The sequence below is a fragment of the Myotis lucifugus genome, unplaced genomic scaffold (genome assembly GCF_000147115.1).
Source record: "Myotis lucifugus unplaced genomic scaffold, Myoluc2.0 scaffold_55, whole genome shotgun sequence".
Classification (NCBI taxonomy): domain Eukaryota; kingdom Metazoa; phylum Chordata; class Mammalia; order Chiroptera; family Vespertilionidae; genus Myotis; species Myotis lucifugus.
In genome coordinates, this window is record NW_005871103.1 from 3,212,715 (window position 1) to 3,239,902 (window position 27,188).

The window sequence follows — 27,188 nt, forward strand, 5'->3', positions numbered from 1 at the left end:
TTTGCAATTTGCTTGCTTTATGTTTGTCCATCAAATTTCTTCTTTTCAACAACTTTCAGATACATTAGTTTGAGCTTGTTGGTCTGAAATAAATAATATAATTTTTTTCCTATGACGCACTGTACACAAACATCTGGGTGAGATGAGTAAAATACATTAACCACTTTTTACTTAACTTTTTATAGTGTAAGAAAACTTTTTTGGGTATGATCGCATTTTGTCCTCACACACTATGAAGTGGGAGATTGAAACTGATATTATTCTTTTTTATTGATGAAGAAACTGGGCCTCTGAGAAGTTAAGCTAGTTCAAGGCCATAGAGCATATGTCAAAGCCAGTCCTTGAACATGACTTTTCCAAGTCTCTTTCCATGCCACTTCCTAGGATATACAGTAAAAGCAGAAAGTAGTATGTCATATGCTGGGTTGAGAATGGCACCCCAAGAAAACCTCTAATGGAAGAGATTGTACTCATGAAAAATACAATAAACTCCCGTTTGTAAAATATACAACTATATGTGCTATATGTGTGCTATATATGATACACGCATACATATTCACTATTGTATAAAATAAGATACGGCATGCAGACGATGCATATCTTTGACTAATTGCTTTGGCTAGAATTCATTTATGTTCCCTGAGAATGCAGAGCATGGGAACAGGGATTATTTGGGGCCAGAGAGAATCTCATCATAGTTTAAAATCTTCCAGCAAGCCTGTTTTGGGGTTTTGGGGGGCACATTTAGCTTGTTTGTGGACCAAAAGCACCAATACAACAAAGCACTTATTCACTGTTCAATTTTACAGTAACTGTGACGATCATTGTACAGATTGCTCCGGCCAATGATTTCAGCCCTGTGTTTAAGGCTGCGCACTATTCATTCTTCGTTCCAGAAACAGCAGGAGGTAAGAGATCCCCCCTTCCATGATGTTGAAGCACAAGGAAACTCCTACCGGATCCCAAATGGGTGACCAATGGAAAGATGACAAAGCATAAGCAGCATAGGGAGCTTTAAGGGGTTCCAGACCTTCAGACAATGGCAATGACCTCAGTATAGCATCCTGATGGTTCCTCGAAGGCTCCCTTGCAATTTGATGTCAGATCTCAGATATTTTTGTAATGGACAAATAGACATGATAATAATTTTATTCAATTTCTCTTCTTTTCTGCATCTGGATTAGGTCCAATGTAAAGATGGTAGGGACAGTGTGGCCATCGTCCCTGCAATTTATATCTTGTAGACATCTGAGGTCAGATTGCAGGTCCAGAGTCAAGATCCTTTCTAAGCCATGACTTAGGATTGAATTAGGACATATATATATTAGCATTAGATTTTAAAGGGACAGCAGAGATAATGTTTGTGTTTTTTGTCTTCCAAGTGAGGAACATATCCCTGGCTCACCACCTCTGGATGGTGGTCCCCCAGGCTTAGCTAGAGTCCTTCAAGGTATAAATGAAACCAGTTGTGTGCTGAAGTTAAATCATACTTGCTCACAAGAGCCAATTATTAAATTTTTAGGAATTTTATAACCTGATATTACCGGTTATAAAATTAAATTATATAAACTTCATTACATAAATTATATTAAAAACAAAATTAGTAAGTATCCAAAAAACTCAGCACTTTTAAAAAATTTCTTTATTGATTATGGTAGTACATATGTGTCCTTAACCCCCCATTTCCCCCTCCACCCTCCCCCACTCATGCCCTCGCCCCCCTGTTGTCTGTGTCCATTGGTTAGGCTTATATACATGCATACAAGTCCTTTGGTTGATCTCTCCTCCTTACCCCCACCCTCCCCTACCTTCCTGCTGAGGTTTGACGGGCTGATTGATGCTTCTCTGTCTCTGGATCTGTTTTTGTTCATCAGTTTATGTTGGTCATTATATTCCACAAATGAGTGAGATCATGTGATACTTATCTTTCTCTGACTGGCTTATTTCACTTAGCATAATGCTCTTCAGTTCCATCCATGCTGTTGCAAATGGTAAGAATTCCTTCTTTTTACCACAGTGTAGTATTCCATTGTGTAGATGTACCACAGTTTTTTAATCCATTCATCTGCTGATGGGCACTTAGGCTGTTTCCAAATCTTAGCTATGGGGAATTGTGCCACTATGAACATAGGGGTGCATGTATCGTTTCTGATTGGAAAACTCAGCACTTCTTAATTATGTTACTACATTTTACCATTATCTATACCAGCCGGGGGAAACTATGGGCGGGGGGGGGGATCCCGGCCCCATTTTGAAAGGATAAAAACTAAAAAAAAAAAAAAAAGACCGGACCCCTTTTATGGAATGGAGGTTAACTTTGAATTTAATATAAGTTCCCACAAACACTCCCTTCCATGCCTTTTTTTCCCCGGGCCCTCCGGGCCCGGTTTAAAGAACACCATTGGGGGCCCTCGAGTCAAAAAGTTTGCCCACCCCTGATCTATACCCTTTAGGTTACTTACATCTATTTGACCTGCATGGTGAAATTCTGTATATGTAATTGTTTGCTACTGAACCTCTCTTCCCAGCTTATTATTATGTTGATAGCTAAAAATTGGCAATGGTGGGAATGTTTACACCATGGGAATAGGCAAATACTGTGTAGCAGGGCTTAATTCATTATTTTTTATTATTATCACAAAAATTGAGGCAATATTCTTCTGACAATCAAAAACTATTATCAATTCAGCAAAGAAGTCACTTGCATCATTGATACACCAATAAAAGCTCTGATATTGTTTCACTTTCATCTTATTCTTTTTTTTTAAAATAATATCTTGTGCCATTTTAAAATTTTAAACCATGTTTCATTTTATAATTACAGTTGACATAAAATGTTATATTAGTTTCAAGTATACACCACAGTGATTAGACATTATATAACTTAGTAAATGATCATCCTAATATATCTTGTACCCATCTCACACCATACATAGTTATTAAAATATTATTGATTATACTTTCTATGCTGCATTTTTTCATATGTCTCTTGGCCTCTTTGAAGAACTGTCTATTCAGGTCCCGTGCCCATTTTTTTATTTGGATTATTTGTCTTCTTGGTGTTAAGTTGTATGAGTTCTTTATATATTTTGGAAATTAACCCCTTATCAGGTGCATCACTTGCAAATATGTCCTCCCATACTATGGGCTCCCTTTTCGTTTTGTTGATGGTTTCTTTTGCTGTGCAGCTTTATTTTGATGTAGTCCCATTTGTTTATTTTTCCTTTGTTTGTCTTGCCCTAGGAGATGTATCCATAAACATATTGCTATTGCTATGAGAGATGTCTGCGACTTTACTGCCTATGTTTTCTTCTAGGATTTTTATGGTTTTGCAACTTACATTTAAGGCTTTTATCCATTTTAAGTTTATTCTTATGTGTGGTATAAGTTGATGGTCTAGTTTCATTTTCTTGCATGTACCTGTCCAATTTTTCCAACACCATTTATTGTAGAGACTGTCTTTACTCCATTGTATACTCTTGCCTCTTCTGTCAAATATTAGTTGATCATAATGGTGTGGGTCCATTTCTGGGTTCTTGGCTCTGTTCCATTGGCACTGTTCTTGTGCCGGTACTAGGCTATTTTGATTACAATGGCATTGTAATGTAGTTTGATATCTGGTATTGTGATCCCTCCAACGTTGTTTCTCAAAATTGCTATGGCTATTTGGGGTCTTTTTTGGTTCCATATAAATTTTTGGAACAATTGTTCGAGGTCTGTGAAATATGCCATTGTTATTTTAATAGGGATTGCCTTGAGTCTATAGATTGCTTTGGGAAGTATGGACATTTTAATGATGTTAATTCTACCAACCCATGAACATGATACACGCTTCCACTTGTTTGTATCTCCCTCTCATTCTTTTTCAATGTCCTATAGTTTTCTGAGTACAGGTTTTTACCTCCTTGGTTAAGTTTATTCTTAGGTATCTTAGGTTTTTTGTTGCAATGGTAAATGGGATTGTTTTTTGTTTTTCTTTTGGGAGTTTATTATTGCTGTATAACAATGCCATTGATTTCTGGATGTTAATTTTGTACCCTGCTAGGTTGCTGAATTCATTCATTAAACATAGCAGTTTTTTTTGGTGGAGTCTTTAGCATTTTGTATGTACAATATCCTGTCACTTGCTAATGATGAGCGTTTTACTTCCTCTTTTCCAATTTGGATGCCTTTTATGTTTTCTTCTTGTCTCATCACTGTGGCTAGGACTTCCACTACAATGTTGATTAAGAGTGGTGAAAGAGGACATCCCTGTTCTCAGGGAAATGGTGTTAGTTTTTGCCCATTAAGTATGTTGTTGGTTGTAGGTTTGTCATATATATGGCCTTTATTATGTTGAGGTGTGATCCTCTATTCCCTCTTTGCTGAGAGTCTTTATCATGAATGGGTGCTGGATTTTGTCAAATTCTTTTTCTGTGTCTATTAATATGATCATGTGGTTTTTATTATTCATTTTGTTTATGTGATAAATCATGTTTATTGCTTTGCGAATATTGTGCAAGCCTTGCATACCCTTAATAAATCCTATTTGGTCATGTTGTATGATCTTTTTCATGTATTGCTGGATCTGATTTGGTAATATTTTGTTGAGATTTTTAGAATCTATGTTCATCAGGGTATTGGCTTGTAATTTCTTTCTTTGTAGTATCTTTATCTGGTTTTGGAATTCAGGTAATGTGGCCTCATAAAAGGGAAGTCTTCCCTGGTCTTGAATGATTTGGAATAGTTTGAGGAGGATAGGAGTTAGTTCTTCTTTGAATGTTTGGTAAAACTTGGTGGCTCCTTCATTAAATCCCTAGTTGTAAGACTTCCATTCAGCTATATTTCAGGCAGTTCTGAATGATGGTTGGTTTGTAGTTTAGTTGTAATTTTGATATGGTTTTGGGAAGTTTAGAGTACTGGATTTTCCTACACAGAAGTCTTAACCTTATTCTTTAACACATGGAAAACATTAATTAGCATTCATGTTGGAATTACCATCAGTTGTCAGTTGCAATTACAATATTTGTATGGACAAGGGAGTTCAGCAAATTCAATAAAAACATTCTGTGAGAATCAATTGTCTATATGGGAATTCACAATAAAGAATATTTAGCATTTTATCATTACTTCTAAACTTTATGCTATATATTTTTATATCAGTAAAGTTTATAATAGGCTGATGTATTTATGTGGACATATATTCACACACACACACACACACACACACACACACACACACACACACACACTCCTTTTTTCCCCCCTCAGAGAATTGGTTGTTAATCATTTGCCAGCACATCACAAGTAGATCCCACTACTTCAAACCAGCTTGTTTCCTTGCAAACAATACAATGATTACACAATTGTTCTGAGGACAGACAAGACCTAGAAAGCCCACATATTTGGATTTTAGTTCTTTGTTGGCCTTACCATGTTGTTTTGAACAAATCCTTAGAACTCTCTAAAATGAATGCACACGTATGGTCCTAGTTCTGGAACATAACACAGTTGAATCTTATAGTTTATGACCAGACTTCTAGAAAAATCGCATATAAACTGAATTACTGTAAACAGGATCCTGCTGCTCCTCCATAGAGTTTTATTGTCATTTCTTTTGTTGATAGAGCCTCGTTCTCTTAATTTATTTTCTCCCTTTGAATTCTCCCAGTTCGGGTAGTCTTCTAGCTCTAGGGAGTTTTATTAGAGGGGCTTTATGGTGAGTCTTTATACAGAAGTTAAATAGTTCACAAGTTTCTAATGATCACCTAACTGATAAATTATAAATATGGAGCAGGGGTTGAGCACTGGCTTCCAGGGTCTCTCAGGGAAAAGACCCATAGCCTTCATCAGATGACTGAAGGGTTTCCATGACCCTCCAACGTTCACAGCAACCAGTCTGGATTTAAAATAGAGACTGGCATTTTTATTTTTATCTTATTTTTATATTTTTTGGAATTTTTAAATAGACTTTATTTTTAGAGCAGTTGTAAGTTTACAGAAAAATTGAGAGAAAGGTACATACCTGCGGCCCCCATATACGCATAGCCTCCTCCATTATCAACATCCCCCACCAGAGGGATTATTGTTACAACTGGTGAACTTACATGGACACGTCATTATCACCCAACATTCATAGGTTACATTAGGTTCACTCTTCGTGTTGTACATTTTATGGGTCTGGACAACTGTATAATAACACACATCCACCATATGGTATCATAGGGAATAGTTTCACTGCCCTAAAAAGCTGTGCTTTGCCTATTCACCCTTCTCTCTTCCTCAACCCCTGGCAGCCCCAGATCTTTTCACCATCTTATAGCTTTGCCTTTGGAGACTGGCATTGTTAAAAGATAGCATGTTGTAGGAGCCAAGTGTTTTATGTCAGTTTCTTTTCCAACTCTCTGAAGCTGTCCTGAAATATAATTTCATGTTTTCAAGGTAGGACTCTCTAAATGTATTGAACACAGCTGGCTTTTCTTAAGCAAAATTTAATACCTTCTTGATGGCTTATGGGAAGGATTTAGAATTTTCAATTACAGCACTGTCAATTTGGAAGGACTGCAAAGATTCAACCTTTTTATTTTACTATGGGGGCTGGACAGAGAATTGGGCCACACAACTGGTGAATGGCAGAGATGATGGGTAGTACAGACTCCAAGTTCCTGGTCCAGTTCTCTGTTTTGTATTCCTGGCTGCTTTTCTTGGATGAATTTTGATGATTGGGATTACCAGTAGTTTGAAAACAAGTTCAGAGAATTCATATGAAGAGATAAGGGGATCTTGTTGTGTGTGTGTGTCCTATTCTCCAAAAGGCTGGTTAATGTCCTGCTGTAACAGAGAGAGGGCTTCTATGTCTTCATAAGGAGCAGCATGATGTGGCCGAAAAACCACAAGAGTTGGAATCGAATAGAACTGGATTCAAATTCTATCTCTGCCCCTGTTAGTCAAATAACTTTAGGCAGGTCATATAACCTCCGTGTGCCTTTAAGTTCTCATCTGGGAAATAGAGATTACAATAACAGTGTCATAGTTGAGATGAAGATCAACTGATAATTATATGCATGTAAAGTATATGGTACATACTGACAAAAGCCACAATAGTATTGCCAATAATAATAATAACCACTAACATTTATTGCCTACAATGTGCCAGAATTTTTTCCTTGCCATTAAAAGAACACACAAAACATTCCTTGATCTTCCCTACCAGAGGACAAAGATGAATGAAATTAAGGGAGGGTTGGTGTTCAGAGGCGATACCCACCAGAGGAGACTAAATCTTCTTCACAACTCAGTGATGGTTCATTTTAAATGAGGAAGTTAGAAAGTTAAAACTACTCTGAAAACAAACTCTCCTCAGACTATCTAACCTTTAGCCTGTAGACCAGGAGGACATTGGACAATCCATTAACGTGGAGTGTTTTTCATGCTGTTGGTTAGCATAGGGTGTCAGAGTGCATTGAGCACCACATGAGGGTTCTTGTTATCCTAACAAAATTATGGGAATCTATAATTTTAACCTAAAATAAAAGCTGATGGTATGTGATGAGCAACTAAATATCTCCTTGACAAATACCTTCTGGAGGGAGGTAGGCATAGGCAAAAAATTCTTTTAACAGAAACGATTTAGAAGAAAATTCATGAAAATTGAAACACAGTGGGTGGCAGGTCACAAGGGAAAACATATTTCATTTCCAATGGTTTTTGATAGGATGTCTGGCCAAGTTGCAGAGTTTCATAATTACTCTATTTCAAACTTTAGCTAAAGATGCTCAAGATGGCTTTTAATTTTATTGGAGGGTTAATTTTATATATACAGAAGGATAGGCTTTCCATTATGCTTAACCAGGTATTAAATGCAAAAATGATGCCAACTTTGCCTAGAACTGTAGGATAGAAATGGCAATTTTACCCTTAATCTATTTTAAGTGGTCTTTGATCAGTTCTAACACTTTTTTCTAGGTTGGACTCTTTATACTCTGGGCTTGCCATAATGAAATATTATTTCTTTCCAGAAGTGTGTTTTCTCTGTTCCTAGTATTCTGAGTTGTGTTCATTGCCAGCTTAATAACATTACCAGAGACTGATGAACCTTAGTCAAAGAAAGATGCAAACTGTGAAAGAAATCCCGTGAGGTTGCAGGTGGTGGTGTCCCACTAAATAGTTCCTTCATAGTAATTCTCTGGTCTTGGTGATCAGCAACTACAATGTCCTATGCACATGTTGCTGAGACTAGTCATGTGTGGTGGTATTCACTACATGGAGGAGGTCTGGTATCCGCCCTGGAGCTTATAATCCAGTCAGAAAATGGTTGAGGGGACATCAGCAGGACAGATCTGGATCCTGGGCTGGCAAGGGAGTCCCACCACCCGCCCTGAGGGCCAATCACCCCACTCCCCATCCCCATCGGGATGGGCGCCAGACGCAGGGCTCATGGCTGGCAAGTGACACTGCAGCGGCATGAGCCTCTCCTGATTGTGACTGACTGGGCATGAGCTCCTGGCAGGCTCAGTGGGGCCGGGATGAGTGGCAGGCAGCATTGGACTGCAGGTTTCCGCCCGATCCCCCAGGCCACTCTGAGGGACCCCACCCATGCATGAATTTGTGCACCAGGCCTCTAGTCTTAGCATAATGTCTGGTAGGAAATAAGCACGCAATACATGTAAGTAATTATCTTTTATTTATTTTTTACAAAAAAAATATTTTATTGAATTTTTACAGAGAGGAAAGGAGAGAGATAGAGTTAGAAACATCGATGAGAGAGAAACATCGATCAGCTGCCTCCTGCACACCCCCTACTGGGGATGTGCTCGCAACCAAGTTACATGCCCTTGACCGGAATCAAACCTGGGACCTTTCAGTCCGCAGGCCGATGCTCTATCCACTGAGCCTAACCAGTTAGGGCATAATTATTGATATTATGAAATTCTTGTTAACTCATATTATTTGACTTATGCCACTTCCATCATGTAGAGTTGGGCTTTCCAAGCACATTTCTTTGTCCAAAGGCTTTCAGATTGGCCCTTTGAGAAACTATGATACTATCTGGAAGGCAAAGACTTGTCCAGCTTTTTAAACTTGTGTATCTGCATGACAAGATTGAACCTTAATAACTGTTATTGGCAGCTTTCTACAAAGTTGGAAGAGTGACTGCCATTGATGAAGACTACCCACCGAACTGTGTTACATACAAAATAGCTAGTGGAGACATCCAAGTTCTACAAAGATTCTGGATTCACCCTCTCTCTGGAATGATTGAGCTCACCACACAGCCAGACTACGAGACTGTGAAGCAGTATAACCTCACGGTGGAAGGTGTGGACTGCGACAGACTTCATCCTCGCACAGCGATGACCATGGTGAGTAGAGAGCCTCAGGTTTTGATATAATAAAGATGACCCATTAAGTTCTAATGTATTTAAACTGAAATGGTCAAACAACAACAGTGAAAAATGCTCAAATAATAACAGTAATTCTCATGAGATTAAAAAGTTTGTAGGAATTGCAAATACACATCTAACATTGATCATGTGTGAGCTCTTGTTCTTGGCACATTTTATATGTCCATGTAGTTCATCTTCACATTCAGTCTTCATGGAAGGCAGTATTACCATCATTTCCACTCTACAGATGAGAAACCTCAGGCACAGAGTTTAGGAAAATTACTTGCAGTTACTCAGGGTTTGTAGAACTGTATGCAAACCCAGGCTACCTCTCATTGGGAGGTAATGTTTACAAGGAAGGTAGTTAACCAAGGGGCATTGTGGCATCACAGTGGGGGAGAGTGTGTGTGGGCTTCTAAATTATTTTAGAAACATCAAAGGATTCTTAAAAGATATCAAGACTGGGTGCTGCTGTGTTGATGATGTGGTATGTGTTATTAATGACTAGAAGGTTTTGTCATGGGACAAGAAACAGAAATAGGATGGAAGAATTTTTTAAAAATATATTTTATATTGATTTCAGAGAGGAAGGGAGAGGGAGAGAGAGAGATAGAAACATCAATGATGAGAGAGAATCATTGGTTGGCTGCCTCCTTCATGCCCCCTACTGGGGATTGAGCCCGTAACCCAGACATGTGCCTTTGGCTGGAATCGAACCTGGGAGCCTTCAGCCCACAGGCCAACGCTCTATCCATTGAGCCAAACCAGCCAGGGCAGGATGGAAGAATTTTAAGATCCCCAGCTGGCCTGATGACTCACTGTGCCTTTCCTCTTACTGTCCAGAGCCCCCTGGCTGGCTGCTCACGTGGTGATTAGGTTTCCTGATGGGTCATTGTGAGGAAAACATCAGGTCCATTCGCAGCAGCAGTTAGATTGACTGCCACAGGGACCGAAGTACAGTCATGTGGACAGGACTCTGTAGCTTGGTTGTCTCAGGAAAGCACCTGCGAGCGTGATCTCCATACTTAGGTATCTGCTGCAGTTTTCCTTGTAGACATTTATGAACTCCCCAGCTAGTGTAGGATGACACTGTGAGGTAGCCCAGAAAAGGGCGTAGAGAACAAAGAGAACCAAACGATTAAAGAGGAGAGAAGGACGGGAGTTTAATGCTGTGTTCTCGAGGAGACCCACCAGCCCAAAAGGTGGGGCCAGTGAATTCTCACCCCAGGGTGGGAGGGGCTTCTTTTTTATACAGGTGTTTGGTGAGGGGCAGGGGCCTGAGCTGAGGAAGTCTCCGCCACAGCGGGTGGGCAGGGTATTCAGGAAAGAGTCAGTATCTGTGTGGGGGTCATGTGGATTCCCGGGAGGGTCTGGTATCTGTGTCTGGCACGTTGATCTGTAAGAAATTCCAGGGAGGGTCCATTATCTCATTACAAGTCTGTATGTATCCGATCCTGGGCTCTCTCCGACCTAACAGACACCACTTGCAATTATCATGCACTTATTACAAATGAGAAGAGAAGAAAGCAGATAAAAAAGCAACTTCTCGGGACTCTGTTCTTATAAAAAGAATTTGCATTTTTGGCTAAAGACAGAAAAGGAACTTTTTTAAAAAAAAATCCTCACCAAGGATATGTTTTTATTGATTTTTAGAGAGGAAGGGAGAGAGAGAAACTTCGATATAAGAGAGAAACATCAATAAGTTGCCTCCGGCACACGCCCCAACTGGGGAACAAACCTGAAACCTGGGAATGTGTCCTGACGAGTAATCGAACTACAACCTTTTGGAGTATGGGATGGCACTCCAACCAACTGAGCCACCCAGCCAGGGCGAGAAGAAACTTTTTATCCCTTCTTTTTTGTTGTTGTTGTTAATCCTCACCCGAGGATATTTTTTCCATTGATTTATTTGTTTAGAAAGAGTGGAAGGGAGGAGAGAGAAAGAGAGAGAGAGAGAGAGACAGAGAGAGAGAGAGAGAGAGAGAGAGAGAGAGAGAGAGAAAGAGAAAGAGAGAACCATCGATGTGAGAGAGACATATCAATTGGTTGCCTCCCACATGCATCCTGACCGGGGCTGGGGATTGAACCTGCAACCCAGGTATATGCCTTTGACTGGGAATCAAAACCGCAACTCTTCAGTGGATGGGCCGATGCTCTAATCACTGAGAAAATGACCAGGGCTCCTTTTTTTTTTTAAATTAAAACAATTTTTTTTTAAATTGAGGTACAATGGACAAATAACATTATATTAGTTTCAGGTATACAACATAATGATTCAATATTTGCATAAATGGGAAATGATCACCACAATAAGTCTGGTTAGCATCTGTCACCTTACATAGTTACAAAATTTTCTTCTTTCTTTTAACAAATATTTATTGAATTGTTAACTCTGTGCACAACATCCTGGGTTACAAAAATGTGTAAGGCACCATACCATTAGGGAGCTTAACATTTTTTTCATAGGAAAAGTTAAACAGTACATAGCAAGTAGATGGATGCTATAGATAAATGTGACATTTAAGTTTAGAAAAGGGAGATAGGTCTTCAGACTCCAAATTTTAGAAATCCGTCATCATCATTGTTGTCACTGACCCCATCAATATCATCGCTGTCTTATTTAGTCTTCAATCCCATCCCATGAGGTAGTTATTAATATCTACACTAATAAAAGAGAAACATGGTAATTAGCGTACGACTGCTACCCTTCCCATTGGCTAATCAGCATATCCTTATGCAAATTAACTTTCAGCCAAGATGGCGGCTGGCAGCCATGCACTGAAGCAAGCAGGGAGGCTTGCTTGCTCCAGTGATGGCAAACTCCAACGTTCCCTGCCTGCCGCTGCCGGCCTCTCAGCTGCAACTCTAAGCAACTATGTACTATGTTGCAAATAAGAAGCTAAACAAAACCCCAGAAACTGGCTTTCATTCAGCCGGGCTTCAGCCAGCCGGACCGCAACATTGTATCGATGTTTTCAGCAGCGAGGCCTCAGAGCTAAAGCTGGCCCAGAATAAAAAAAAAAAGAAAAGAAAAAAAGGAGCAGTTGGGAGCTTCAGTCACCCGCTTCTGGAAAACAGCCCTCAGCCCCTCACCCAGACTGGCCAGGCACCCCAGTGGGGACCCCCACCCTGATCCAGGACACCCTTCAGGGCAAACCAGCCAGCCCCTACCCACGCACCAGGCCTCTATCCTATATAGTAAAAGGGTAATATGCCTCCCGGCACCGGGATCAGCGTGACAGGGGGCAGCGCCCAAACCCCCTGATCAGCCCTGCTCTGTGCCTGATAGGGGGGAGCTCCCCAATCCCCTGATCGCCCTGTGGCTCTGTGTGTGACAGGGGGCGGGGCCACAACCTCCCTATCCACCCTGCTCTGTTTGTGACAGGGGAAGGCGCCCCAACCCCCCAATCAGCCCTACCCTGAGTGTGACTGAGGGTGGCATCGCAACCTCCCAATCCACCCTGCTCTGTGCATGATGGGGCGGTGCCCCAACTCCCCAATCGGCCCTGCTCTGAGTCTGACCAGGGGCTGCACCTGGGGATTGGGCCTGCCCTCTGCCACCCGGGAGCAGGCCTAAGCCAGCAGGTCGTTATTTCCTGAGGGGTCCCAGACTGCGAGAGGGCACAGGCCGGGCTGGGGGACCCCTCCCCCCGAGTGCACAAAGTTTTGTGCACCGGGCCTCTAGTATATATATATTTTTACAGATAGTAGAATTTTAATTTCCAAGGCTTTGAAATTAAGTAACTTATTCAAGTTTACCCAGCTCCAAAGAAGTAGAAGAATTAACTCTGGGTCCTTAATCACTATCATATACTCTAAGTCATCTCTCTAATCCATCAGCAAAGTTAAATAAAGTGTCTCCACTTTCAAAATATATCCCAAATGCTTCCATTCTCAGCCACCCACAGCTAACGCCTGGTGGTGCCACCCTCATCCAGTACCCGGTTGGTGCAGCAGCCTCATAACTACAGTCTCCTCCTCCACTTGTGCCCTTGACACTCTACTCGTCACACAGTAGCCAGAGTGAACCTTTAAAAAGACAAGTCATCCCCTTCCTCAAAGCTCTCCAATGGCGTCCCGTCACACCTGGCATACGCTCCAATGTCATTCCTAAGGTCTGCAGGGCCCTGCAGCCACCTCTTTGTCTTCAGCTTCTAGCTGTCCCTCTCTTCCCTCACTTCGGCCGTATGAGGTTCTTGCTGTTGTTTCAACACACCAAGGATGTCTGCGCCTCGGAGCCTTGACCACGCTGTCATGCTTGCCACCCATCATTCTCACTTGAATCGCATTTCTGCACGAAGGAAACTGCCCACAGAGGTCTTTTCTGTTGTGTATGATGGTGGAATGTTGAAGCAGCCCCCGTGGTTGTCATTAGGAGAATGAATGAGTCAAACACGGTAGCTGCATATGATGGGACATGATGGAACACTAAGAATCAGGAAGAAATAGAAAACTAGTTCTCCAAACAGCAGCATGGAAACAGCAAGAGAATATGGTGCTTTGTGAGAAAAGTAGGAAATAGGAAACAGCACCATATCATTTATGCAAATTAAAACCACATGACCTAACACTTCATCTTCTGTGAGGACACATACTTGCTGGAGGGCATATATCAAATATGGGGGAGGAGGAAGGGAATAGGAGAGGGAGTCAAAACAGAAAGGCCTTCTCTGAACACTCCGTCGCTATCTCTACCTCCTTAACCTGCAGAGTTCAATTTCCATATGACATTACCTAATATATTTATTTGTTAATTTGTTTATGGCGTTGCCTCCTACCTTTAGCATATAAATCGCAATGGGCAGGCTCTTTGTTTGGTTTACCAGAGTATCATCTGTGTGAATACTCTTAGTATTCACCTGTAATGTGCTATCCTGGCAAGGTGAAGGCCCAAAGTTTTAATAAAGATTTCTGACTTCCAGTCCTGTGCTGTTTCCATTATATCACAGCAGTCTCCCTAACATCACATGAAAGCACCCCACATGTTGAAGAGAACAGATAGCTATATTCAATCTACAGAAGTAGCATTAAAGAAGGAATTATTCCCCAAGAATTTAGCTGTGTTGTTAAAACAGTACAGAAAACATTTTAAAAAGATAATACTTGCAAGTATGAGCACACCAGGGATTATTCTGCAAATGATGAGAAAGTTATTACTCACCTGAGAGTGGGCAGATAACCTTTCTTATCTGACTGGCATTCGATCACTGACATTTAAAGAGCCTTGATAGTTTGATCTTTTCCCATGTAAATCACAGTTTCCCAGTTTATGGTATTTTAATTAAGACAAGGTTGATAAGAGCTCCTGATTAAGGTCAGAGCATACTTTGAAGTAATCATATTGTTACCAAAAAATACATTGTGCTTGAGAGAAAGATGCAGAGGAGGACCTAAGCTACAAAAGAGCAAACTCAGGATATATTTGCCATGAAGCAGAGATATTTTAAAGGTTCGAGGGATTACACTTTTTAGCAGCATCATTCTTCAGCTTTCCTTTTCCCATCATTTATGAAATTTTTGAGTTTTCCACAGGTTCTTCTAATGAGTCCAAAGCTCTCCCTAATGGCCATACAGAATGTCACAGTCGACCCAGGAATAATAAGCCAGCTGAATAGTTGATTGACAGCCAGAACCCAAATCTGCAGAAACATTTCTTCAAACTCACAATGGCAGACTTTTAATTTAGTAATTCTAAATGGTCTGTCTCTACCCAGATGCTTATTTCAGATTTTGTGTATAAATAGTCACACGATGTGGATGTGATATTTCTGTCTCCCTCCCTGCTGACAGGTCACTGTAGACATCGAAGATGAGAATGACGAGGCACCTGTCTGCACACCCTCTCTCTATAAGGCCGTCATTTTTGACAATGTTGTTGCTGGGACAAACGTCAATGGCTTCAAACTAAACTGCCACGACCGAGATTCACAAGATTTTGAAATGCGCTTTGAGATAGTTTCTGGTGGATAATTTTATTATTTCTTTTTTTTATTATTTCTTTTAATCATAGCATGTGTTAAATTGACATTTAGTCATATCCTCTTTAACATGATGTAACCTTGGAAAGAACTATGTTCATAAATGTTAAGCTATGTCATATCTATGGCATTAAGTTTCCCCAAGGAACCCTTTTCACTTCCACACATCCAATCTAATTCCTCTTGTGGAACTATAATTGATTTCTTTGTTTTTCATCCTCACCTGAGGTTATTTTTTCATTGATTTTTAGAGAGAGGAAAAGACAGAGAGAAATATTGATGTGAGAGAAATACATTGATTGGTTGCCTCCTGCCTGTGCCCTGACCAGGGCCCAGGTTGGGGAGGAGCCTGCAACTGAGTTACGTGCCCTTGACTGGAATCAAACCTGGGACCCTTGGGTCCACAGGCCAACGCTCTATTCACTGAGCCAAACTGGTGAGGGCGATCTATCATTGATTTCAATGGCACTTGACAATGAAGAGACTTTGGACCTGCATGGGAAACACTGCTGGTTAAGTTACAAGGAACTAAATCTGTTCTCCTTGTGCTGGCTGAAAGCAGCAGCCGCCTTCCCAGGTGATAGTGATACAGGTTCTCTAGGATAGAGAATCAGTTGTGTTATTGTTGGATCCACAGAGGTCCATATCAACTTTGGTCATAAGATGACATATGGAAGAAACGCATTAGAGACCAAATCTGAACTAAAGATGGGGAATTGAACTGGCAGCCTCTGGTGTACAGGACGACACCCAACCAACTAAGCCACACCGGCCAGGGCACTTCTCTCTCGCTTTCACTTTTGCCCATTTGTCTCAGAGTCGGGTGGGAGGACCCAGCAGGGAGGCCTAACCTCAGAGTACCCTTGCCCAGGCCTCAGGATTTCCATGAGATCTTCTGATTACAGCCCACCATGGTTGCAGCCAAGTAATTCAGCCCCCAGTGGCAGCCGTAGATGTCTAGAGCTTAGTGAATCTGGAGAGCATGGACTAGTAGAAGTAGCATGAACAGGTGGGTCCAGGCTGAGGAAGGTCATAAAAATGATTAGATGAGAGGAGTGAAAGATAGAATAAGATTCTCCAAAAGGGAGGAAAGCTGGAGTAGGGGCATGCTCTTACACAGTAGAAAATTTGGGATATATATATATATCCAAGTGATTCCTGTGTGTCAAAGTTTCCATTAATTCATTCCACTATTCAGTTCCCAATCAACATTCTTTTTATCCTTGAACTGTATGAGTTACTGTGTAAATAAAATATTCTATTAGCCCCCCCCCCAAAAAAAAGAATTAGGAAAATTTGTGCCACACATTATGTGTATGTTAGTTCTATTTCTAGTATTAACCTGTAATGTGCTATCCTGCTGCAGGGTGAAAAACAACACACACACACACACACACACACACACACACACAAAGATGGGTACACAATCGGGTACAATATAGATATGAATCTTATATTCATGGAACTCATTGTTCATTAAATGAGTGGTAAGATCAGCAATTATAAAATTATAAAGTATGAAAAGTTCTATTAAGGAAAATTACTGGGTATCATGAAACAATATAACAAGGAGAAGTTCCTAAAGTATGGAGGTCAGACCTGCTGTCATGTACGAACTCTCCTGAAAGAACCGGAGTGTGGATGTCAGTAAACACCTTGACAATTAATTACAAGGACTAGTTCCATGTCTGCTTCTCCTGCTAGATGGTGGGGTCCTATGTGCATGTTGTTTTACAATAGTGTCTCCAGGGCCATTGAAACTGGACTTGAAACTGAATAGGGGCTCAGTAGATATTTGTGGTCTGACTGGCCCATTTGATACTGATTTAAAGACTAAGCTGACAGTGGAAATAAAATTTCTCTGAGTGGGAGATAAAGGAAGGGGAAGCAATTAAGGCAGAGTAATTTGATAATAGTCTAATGCTTGCTGACCTTATATGGAGATAAGACTCATGATCTTAACCTTTAAAATTTTTCTAACCAACTGAATTTATTACTTACTTGACTTCGATTTATTATAAGCCTTGTATAGATGTAGGAATTCATAGACCAATAGAAATTTTATTTTATTTATTTATCACTATTGTGTTTCAAAAGCTACCTATGACAGTTAGAGAAGACCTTTTAACATATCTCAAGATAATTTTTCAATTATCCCTTTTAAAGGAAATGAGAACCATCACTTTGGATTCGACCCAACTCGAGGTTCAAATACTCCAAGATTAATTGTGAAGAACCCTTTTCACTTTGAATCTGGAGCTGAATTGCAGCGGCAGTACCATCTCGTGGTCCACATAATCGATGACAACCTGAAATATGGCAAAGCCACCAAGCCTAGGACAGGCACTGCTGTTATAGATATTTATGTGGCAAGGGCCAACGTGCCACCGCCTGCAACCACCAGTTCTGAAGTAAAGAGTTATGGAATTTAATTTGGGTCTCTGTGCGGGAAATATTCTCTTGTAAATTCAAGTTTCATCTAGAAAGGCTAGAAGGCTATGTAGGGCATCACCTTCACCGGAATGCCTTTCCACTTGTGCACCACTCAACAGGCAACATTTTATAGTGTGCATCCCTGAATATAAACTGTGAGTATAAACCGTGCGTGAGAGAGAATTTGTGATAATTGCAGGTGGAGCACAGAGGACCCCCAAGGAACTAATATATGTCTAGATGGTCTGAAAGCCTGGCCCACCAGAGAGGCCCACTGGCCAATGAAATCTACCAGTTAAATCTCTACAGATTGGCACTTTTAAAAAAATATATTTTTATTGATTTCAGAGAGGAAGGGGGAGGGAGAGAGAGCTAGAAACATCAATGATGAGAGAGAATCATTGATCGGCTGCCTCCTGCATGCCACACACTGGAGATTGAGCCCGCAACCCGGGCATGTGCCCTTGACCAGAATGGAACCGGGGACCCTTCAGCCCGCAGGCCGAGGCTCTATCCACTGAGCCAAACCAGCTAGGGTTCACAAATTGGCACTTTTAAATGTTATTCTCTGTTGGCCATATTATTCATAGTAATGGGCACCTCTCATGTGCCAGGCACTGGAGTACATGTGTTATATTCATCATTTCATTGAATGTTTGATCCGAGCCTGTGAAGTTTAGCAGACCCTTTAGTTTTTGTTATTTCAAAAATAGAGCAGCAAAGCCTCAGCAGGATCCAGAACAGCTTCAGAGTCAGCCAAGCAGAAAGCCTGTGCAGGAGACTGTGTGGTTAGTGTATGCTATTGTCTTCTATCCTTTGAAGTACAGTCATTTTTTACAACATGGATGATAAATCTTCCCACCAGAATATTTGATTTTTAAGGAAACACTGTTCTCTCAAGCTGCACAAAAGGGTTTATCCTGTGTGGAGTAGATAATAGAGGCATACAAGCCTAAAAAACCTCGGATGCCATCTTCTTCAACCCCTTGATTTTCCAGATGAGAAAACCGCAGTCATGATGGGAAATGCGGTCATTGCATGCAGTTCAAGCCTGCAGATCCTTAAATTGGTGCCTTCTTGGGCTTGGGTGTTCCTCAGTATCCCCTGTGGGTTTTACAAAAATCCACATATCTGGGTCAATACCCCACTGTCTGTGTGGGACCACGGCTCCATCTGATGCTCGTTTGTAAACAGATGTCCTCTGAAAACATAAACTAATGCTCTGTTTGCTTTGAAATACTGTTTCCCAGCAAAGAAAAGGCCTGACCATCGTGTACACAGCCATCAACACATACACATCCAGTGGCTGGTACATTTCTTTCATCTTCACTCTGATGGCTGTTTTCTTTGCCGGGTTGGCTTCCTGGGTATGTTTCCTGCTCTGGAGACACGGGAACACCATGGGATGCTGTCAGAAAACGGCCAAGGACGTCTCCAAGCCCAAACCCAAGTATGTGATTTTTCTTTCTAAGCTTCTGACGTAAAGAGCTGGGATCCTTTGGTGATGCTACACGGAGGGCTTCTGCCTGAGAGCCTTTGAGGGGCACAGAGGAACGTACTTGGGAAACAAAGTACGACGGTCCCTTTCAAGGCTCCAAACCTGCTCTGACTTTAAAAAACAGCAACAGCGTATCTTTGGGTTCTACCTCAGAGCCTCTGAAACACATTTGCTGTGAGAGCAGATTTTAAACAAATCAATTTGTGAGCAGACAAGCCAAACAACTCCCATATTATTTTGAGCGTGCATCACGGGCAGGTGTGTGACGACCAGGGGGGACTGTGGACAGGTGGTAAGTCCAGGTGCCCTTGCCACACTTGCTTTGAATCTCTGTGAAACTGGGCAGATGCCAAAGAAATGGAGAAAATGCAGATGCTTTCATCACCATCCAAAAATAGCTCATCAGGGAGCAGAATACCATGGCCTCCAAAATTGAATTGATTATGAGTTTTTATTAACTAAGCAGAGATCATTTATGACTCAGCGACGGGAGGAGGTGATGGTTAATGAGATGAGTTCGCCATACAGAATTGTTTTAACAGTTGGGAATAAGAGAGATGTGGTAATAGCCAGGTGCTGCAAAAAGTGATTTTTTTGCCATGTGGAAGCATAATGAAGCTGATATTTTGTCAAATTTTCTTTTCATACAGGGGAATAAAGTATATTGCAGGTAAGATACAGATTGCTCATTGTCACATGATTATTATGAATTGTGTGATTTTGAAAAGCCACTCATTAGACCGATACCTGCCATTTATTTGTTTGTTTGTTTATGTATTTGTTGAACAGGAGATAGAAATCAAATGGAAAAGATTGTCATGGAAAACAGAAATAAAAAACTAGAAGTATTAACAGTAAGTACATTTTTTATGAGCCCTCCGTAGTTAGAAGAAAGAGGACTACAGATTCTCTATAATTATGGTTCAATAAAAAGCTCTTCCATGTAAACATATGGTAAATCTACTCAGGCATCATAGAAAGGAAATAAAATTATTTCAATGTATCAGCTTCTGTTGAATTACAAAGATGGGATTTCAGATCCACTCTGAGAATCTCACTTAGGTCCAATTTTGCTGCTGATATTGTATGTGCATTCAGCAAAAACAACATTATTTACCATTGCTTAAAAATAAGATCTGCTTTTTCACAACAAGGTGGTGTTAAGTAAATAAATAAGTACATCAAAAAAGAAAAAATCTAGATTTGAAAACAATTACATATGTGATAAAGCTGAATAAGTCCTTCATCTTTGGGGTTTCTCAGCAGGTAGTAAAATCTATGCCCTGTTGTATTGAAATCTTTAAATTGGCTGATACTCATTCATTAATGGATCCACGTCAACAACTGTACAAGGGTAAGGCTATTCCAGGAAGTAGACATGTGAAGCAGAACAAGTAGGCATTAAAAAAATATTTTTTAAATTGATTTCAGAGAGGAAGAGAGAGAGAGAGAGAGAAACACATCAATGATGAGAGAGATCATTGACTGGCTGCCTCATGCACACCCCACACTGGGGAGCTCACAACCCAGGCATGTGTCCTTGATTGGAATCAAACCCGGGACCCTTGAGTCCACAGGCTGACATTGTATCCACTGAGCCAAACCGGCCAGGGCAAGAAGGCATTTTTCAGTCTCCATCTCCCTTTTCCCTCTCCACCTGCTGCCCCATTAACAACAGGCATTTCTACCTGAGTCCTGACTGACCATGACATTGTTTCATGAGCTGGTTCTCTTTCAGTGCTCTCTTCCCTGCGTCTTCCTTTATGAAGGTGCCAGCCAAGCACCTCTGCTAGCGAGTGAGGGCTGGCAAAACAACATAGCGCAGATTGGGTGGCTTAAACACCAGACTTCTATTTTCTCCCCGTTCTAGAGGTTCGAAGTCTCAGGGGAAGGTCAGCAGGTTTGGTGTCTTCTGAGGTCTCTCTGCACGGCTTGCACATTGCTGCCTTCTCTCTGTGTCCTCACATGGTCATTTCTCATCTCTTTGGTCTGTGTCCTAACCTCTGTTCTTATAGCGACACCAGTCATATTAGATTAAGATTTCAATACAACAGGGCATAGATTTTACTACCTGCTGAGAAACCCCAAAGATGAAGGACTTATTCAGCTTTATCACATGACCTCATTTTACCTTCATCACCGATTTCCAGGCCCAATATTTAAATCTAGTCACATTCTGAGGTGCTGGGCATTAGGGCTTCAACATATGAAGTCTGAGGGAGCACAAGTCAGCCCTAACATTTCCCATTCAAGATAAGAGACTTCACATCAGTAAGAAGGTCTGACTTGAGGGAGGGCACGGTGGGCAGACTGATATGGGGATGGGGCTGGGAGGAAACAAGAATAGCAGGACAGTTTTGAACCAGGGCTGCTAGCTCTCTACATAAGAAAAACAAGGTCACTTATAAGAAGTCACCTGCTCAAAGTACTCAACACTTGTCAAAATTAATTTTATCAAGCTGACTTTATTGCTAATATTTTGTGTGTTTTTTTTTTAAGGAAACCATTGTGTATGAAACTATATTTGATGGAGAAGCCATTGATCCAGGTATGGTGCTGAATTATCTTTAAGTTAAGCCCCTTTTGCATATTTGGATGCTAAGCTATGTGAATAAATTACTTATTCATTGTGCTTTGCATAACGAGACTCTGTACTAAAGCAAACCATTCAAGGTCCAGGCAGGTAAAATAAATGACCAGAAGGTGCCATATAAGACAGTTCAGTCATCAATGGAGGTTGATGCTTGGGAGCCATAACTATTATTGGGCTCCATCAAATTATTGGGAATAGGCCTGGAGTTGCCAGAATTCTGATGCTTAAAAAGAAGCTGGAAATCTAAATTTTACATGAAATTTCCCCATTTTTAAGTGTAGGTAAGTAGTTCAATTAAAACAAACTCCATTTTCCAGGCCAAATAAAACACATTTTTTCCCCTCCTGGTTACTGTTGTGTAAACTACCCTGAGACTTACTGGCTTAGAACAATAACCATCTTATTATATCTCAAAATTTTGTGGGTCAAGAATTTGTGCAGATGTCACCTGGGCAATTCATTGGCTTTATTGTATTAAAAGGAACTTCATTGGCAGCTGGTGTGGTCTGGTGGGTCCGAAGTGGCTTAATCACATGCCTGACAACTTGGGGTTAGTTGCATGGTTAGGCTCAGGTGGGTCCCACTTACTCTTTAAAAATTAAAAAAAATTAATTATGGTTGGCATTCAATATTATTTTATATTAGTTTCAGCTGTACAGCATAGTGGTTAGGTAATTATATAATTTACGGAGTGATCCCCCTGATAATTCAAGTACACACCTGGCACCATACATAGTTATTACAATATTATTGCCTATATTCCCTATGCTGTTCTTTACATCATCATGACTATTTTGTCACTACCAATTTGTACTTCTTAATCCCTTCCCCCTTTTCACCAAGCTTCCTAACTCCCCTCCCATCTGGCAGCCCTCATTTTGTTTGTTCTCTGTATCTATGGGTCTCTTTTTGTTTTGTTTGTTCATCTCTTTTATCCTTTAGATCACATATAAGTGAAGTCATATGGTATTTGTCTTTCTCTGTCAGACTTATTTAACTTAAGGCAATACCCTCTAAATTCATCCCTGTTGTCACAAATGATAAGATTTTATTCCTTTTTATGGTCGTTGAATATTCCATTATATAATTACCACATCTTCTTTATCCACTCATCTATTGATGGAACTTGGATTGCTTCCATATCTAGGTTGTTGTTCATAACATTGCAATGATCATAGGGGTGCATATATCTCTTGGGTTTCTTTGGAAATACCCAGAAGTGGAATTTCTGGGCCATAAGATAGTTCTATTTTTAATTTTTTAAGAAACCTCTATACTTTCATAGTGACTACATCAATTAGCCATCTCATCAACAGTGCACAGGGTTCCCCTTTTTTCCACCACTCAGCAACACTTGTTTGTTGATTGATTGATGGTAGCCATTCTGACACGTGTGAGGTGATCTCATTGTGGTTTTAATTTGCATTTCTCTGATGTTTAGTGATGTTGAATTTTTACTCTATCAGGCCCTATTTACCCTGTTTCTTTTCTCTTGTATATTACTATATTTCATTATTATTTCTATAAAGCATTGGTAGATTAAACCTCAGACACTGTGTAAGGCACCCACCTCAGGGAAAATTTAAACAATAATTTGACTTGTTTTTTTTAAAAAAATGTTTGATTTTAAAGTAATTAGAGATTCCCAAGAAATTGCATGGAGAAGTGCTTTATACCCATCACCTAGCTTCTCCCAAAGGCAATGTTTTCTAAAGCTACGGCACCAAACCCAGGAAACTGACACTGGTCAATGAACTGGACTGCATATTTGATCAGTTTGGGCATGCACTTATTTTTTTATGTCTGTGTGAAAAGTTCTGTGACATTTAATCATCTATCTAGATTCAGATGACCACTACCATGGTTAAGATGAAAAACCATTCCTCCACCAGAGACGATATCTCTAGTGCTAAAGGGGCAATTTTTAATGCATGTGAAATCACACACTGCTTCAAGTTTTGCTTCTCATTTTCCCCTTGGTAACAGAGCAAGGCTTGAAAAGACAAACAGCTTGTCACTACTGGCTGTATAGTAAATGCTCAGTAAACACTTTGTGGCATGAACCAGTGCTTTGTGAGTTCATTATCATCTACGTTCTTTGTGTTTTGTGTTCCCCCCACAGTCTCTGGGAACGTGTATGAATATAACAGCAGAACAGGTGCACGGAAGTGGAAGAAGTCCCCCAGGCACCAGGAGGCGTCCTTGGCGAGCATGTACGCCCTCCCGGAGCCCCACCCTTCTGAGGAGTCCACGTCCTTAAGAATTCCCATGCAGGACTAGCACTTCCTGTGTGGCTGAATGGTTGCTGTTTTGATGTGTGTCACTCTCATGGCAATTTTTTTCCTGGCTATTTCATTAAATGGCAGATGTGAGGCCAGCTGCTTTGTTTATAGCTTTCTGGAATCCCCCAGTTCAGGGCATCAGGGTGAGGTCAGCAGGACTGGTCGACCCTGAGTCTCTAAATAGCTTTGCTGAAAACTAGAGACTAAACTGATGCATGTTCACGGTCTGACTTTGCCCAGTGGAAGGTGTGCTTGTTACGACTGGAGCCTGTTTTGCTCACTGCTACAGCCCCAGCACATGTTTGGCACAGTGGGGACTCCATATATATTTAGTGAATAAATGAATTTGTGTACATAAATCCAGATCTCTCGCCTTTAATTCAAATTGCTTATTACTCCTATGTCCCATAAAACAGAAATGGGAATTATCTTTAGAGAAGAACTTTTTTGGTTTCTAGCAGTCATAAGAAACAAAGAATTTTTTCCAGCATTTCAAAAAGCACAATTGATCCTGCTTTTACTTTGCTTTTTGTAGCCCTATGGAGAACAAACCCCAGAAACTTTAATTATTATTACTGATGACTTGCCAAGGAGATGTAGGCATCCAACCTTTTGAGAACTATGTATTAGACAAATAAGTTTTAAGTACACATGTGCTCTCTGATGATCTCCCTCTTGGGTATCAGAAGACACATGGTAGCAGGAGACAAGAGCAATGTTGATGGTAGAGACTAAATCCACATTAAACCCAAAATAGAGTTCAACATGGGATATATTTTTTAAATTATTATATTATTTTTTATTCATCTTTACCCAAGGATATTTTTCTATTGATTTTTAGGGAGAGTGGGAAAGAGAGGGAAAGACAGAGAGAAACATCGATGTGAGAGAAACACATCAATTGGTTGCCTCCTGCATGTGGCCTGGTCAGGGCTGGGGAGGAGCCTGCAACCAAGATGCATGCCCTTGGCTGGAATTGAACCAGGACCCTTTGGTCCACAGGCTGATGCTCTACCCACTGAGCAAAACTCATTAGGGTGATATTTTTTTAATGAATCTTTTTCAAAGTAAAAACACACTATGAGCAATGACTTTGAGTCAGAGGATTATGGGGGCTTGGATGGTCAGAAACGCCCTGATGTTGATGCTCCTTTGCATATGTGCACTGGATGATCCCTTCTCGGCCCTGGGACACCTCACCCCCCAAGAAGAGAGAGCACCTGGACATAAGCAGGCTCACTTTCCATTTATGTCTAACTCCATGGGTCAATCCTCAGGGGCACTATGGTGTGGGGGACATCAGTGGGTTTGAAGTCAGGAGCTTGGACAAGTAGAGTAGCCTCTTTGAAAGTCAGTTTTCTTCCTCAAGACTATGTACAATTCCCGCTGCCCCATTTCTGTCTCATCACTTTGTTGTGAGAAATAACAAAAGAACTGAGATTCTACATTTGGAAGTGCTCTTTAAACTGTAAGTATTATCTCTAAGTGTTAAACAGGATTAGTTTCATTAAGTCAAAACTGGCCAGCAAAGGAGCAGTGGCGTGGAACACAGAGAGGATAACTCCATGGTTCTAAGCCAATCTATGTTGGAATTGGTTGGTAATTAGCTTCACAGCTTTTGTGAAGCCTTGTTCCAGATGGAATGACAATTCTCCACCAGGGAAGAGACTGAAGACTGAAAACGCTCTCCCCTCTCCAGAAGGACTCTCGCTGGATCAATTATGATTAGATGGATGGAGACATGTGAGTCTCCATCTGCCACCACCTGAGCTTTTAAGAAAAAACCCCCAAAGCATTTATAAACTCCTTCTCAAAGTCTGGATTGGATCAATTAGTATTGTGTCTGCCTGTGCCAAAACCAAGAAAAATTGGTACATTGTTTTTACTTTCCATTGTTGAGTTGTTTTGGGTCTGTTTTGTGTCTGGCCAAGAGATAATGTATGCGCTGGAGACAACGCAGCTGGGGGTAGGGCGGGAAAGGTAACGGTGGGAGAGGGAGGTAAGGGGGGTGGACTGAAGAGGGCTGCTCTCGGGGTCAGGACCCTGGAATTTGACCTCTCTTGTGGTTCAAAATCAATTTGCCTCCAAACTCTATGCTCTTTTCTGTTTTACCACCAGGCTCCAATTTAATAGTAATGACTGGATTCATTTCCTGCGGCTGCCTTAACCACATAGCACAGACTTGGTGGCTTAAGCAATAGCACTTTATCCTCTCACAGTCCTGGAAGCCAGAATTCTAAATGTTGGCAGGACCACACTCCCTCGGGAGCTCTAGGGGAGAACCTGCCACTGGCCTCCTCAGCTCCTGGTGGCTGCCCTGGTGTTCCTGGCTTGTGGCTGCCTCCCTCTCATCTCTGCCTTTTACATCACTTTCTCCTCAATGTATCCGTCACATGTCCCTCTACTCCACTTCTATAAGGATATTTGTTACTGATACAGGCCCCCCCTGGATAATTCAGGGGGATCTCCCCATTTCAAGTGCCTTAATCACAGCTGCAGACTTTCCAATAAGATCATGTGCCCAGATTCTAGGGGTCAGGACACCGACATATCCTTTTCTGGGTTACCATTCTATAAACTATAGTGACTTCAAAAGTCTTTAATATGGGATATAAATTAATGCTATCTTTCTACCAAAAATGTGACCATTTTAGTTTGTTTAAAAATAGTTATTGAGTGCCTACGCTTTGCCAAGAATATTTTAAGGCCTTGAATCAATAAAAATGCAAGTGCCTTTGACCTGATAATTTTATTGCTTGAAATTTCCCTGTAGGTAGGCTTACAAAAGATCTATGAGATTTTTTGTGGATGCTTGCTCATGGTAGTACTGTTTGTAAAAGAAAAACAACTGGAATGAAATCAAAGTGTCCATTTAATAAGGGGGCTGATTGGAAAAATCACATCATGTCCATATTATATTATAATATTAAAAATTAGGCATATATTGATATGCAAGATATATTAAGTGATCAAGGAGGATGAACTACAGAGTTTTCATTAATATGAGTAAATAAGCACCCATGTAGATATATGTGCTGG

The 27,188-nt window shown here is 40.8% G+C and overlaps 1 protein-coding gene across 1 annotated transcript in view; it reads left to right on the forward strand.

The window, feature by feature from the left end:
- LOC102431144 (cadherin-related family member 3) overlaps positions 1–24,493 on the forward strand; it is a 79,579-nt gene extending 55,086 nt beyond the window's left edge. The window contains exons 14-22 of the mRNA XM_014456126.1: positions 810–908; positions 9,109–9,341; positions 15,156–15,327; positions 17,510–17,754; positions 19,027–19,226; positions 19,925–19,944; positions 20,064–20,128; positions 21,774–21,822; positions 23,990–24,493. Coding sequence (XP_014311612.1) covers positions 810–908; positions 9,109–9,341; positions 15,156–15,327; positions 17,510–17,754; positions 19,027–19,226; positions 19,925–19,944; positions 20,064–20,128; positions 21,774–21,822; positions 23,990–24,147 — 1,241 coding nt within the window. The 3' untranslated portion in view covers positions 24,148–24,493. The remainder of the gene's footprint in view (positions 1–809; positions 909–9,108; positions 9,342–15,155; positions 15,328–17,509; positions 17,755–19,026; positions 19,227–19,924; positions 19,945–20,063; positions 20,129–21,773; positions 21,823–23,989) is intronic.
- The last annotated feature ends 2,695 nt before the right edge of the window (positions 24,494–27,188 follow it).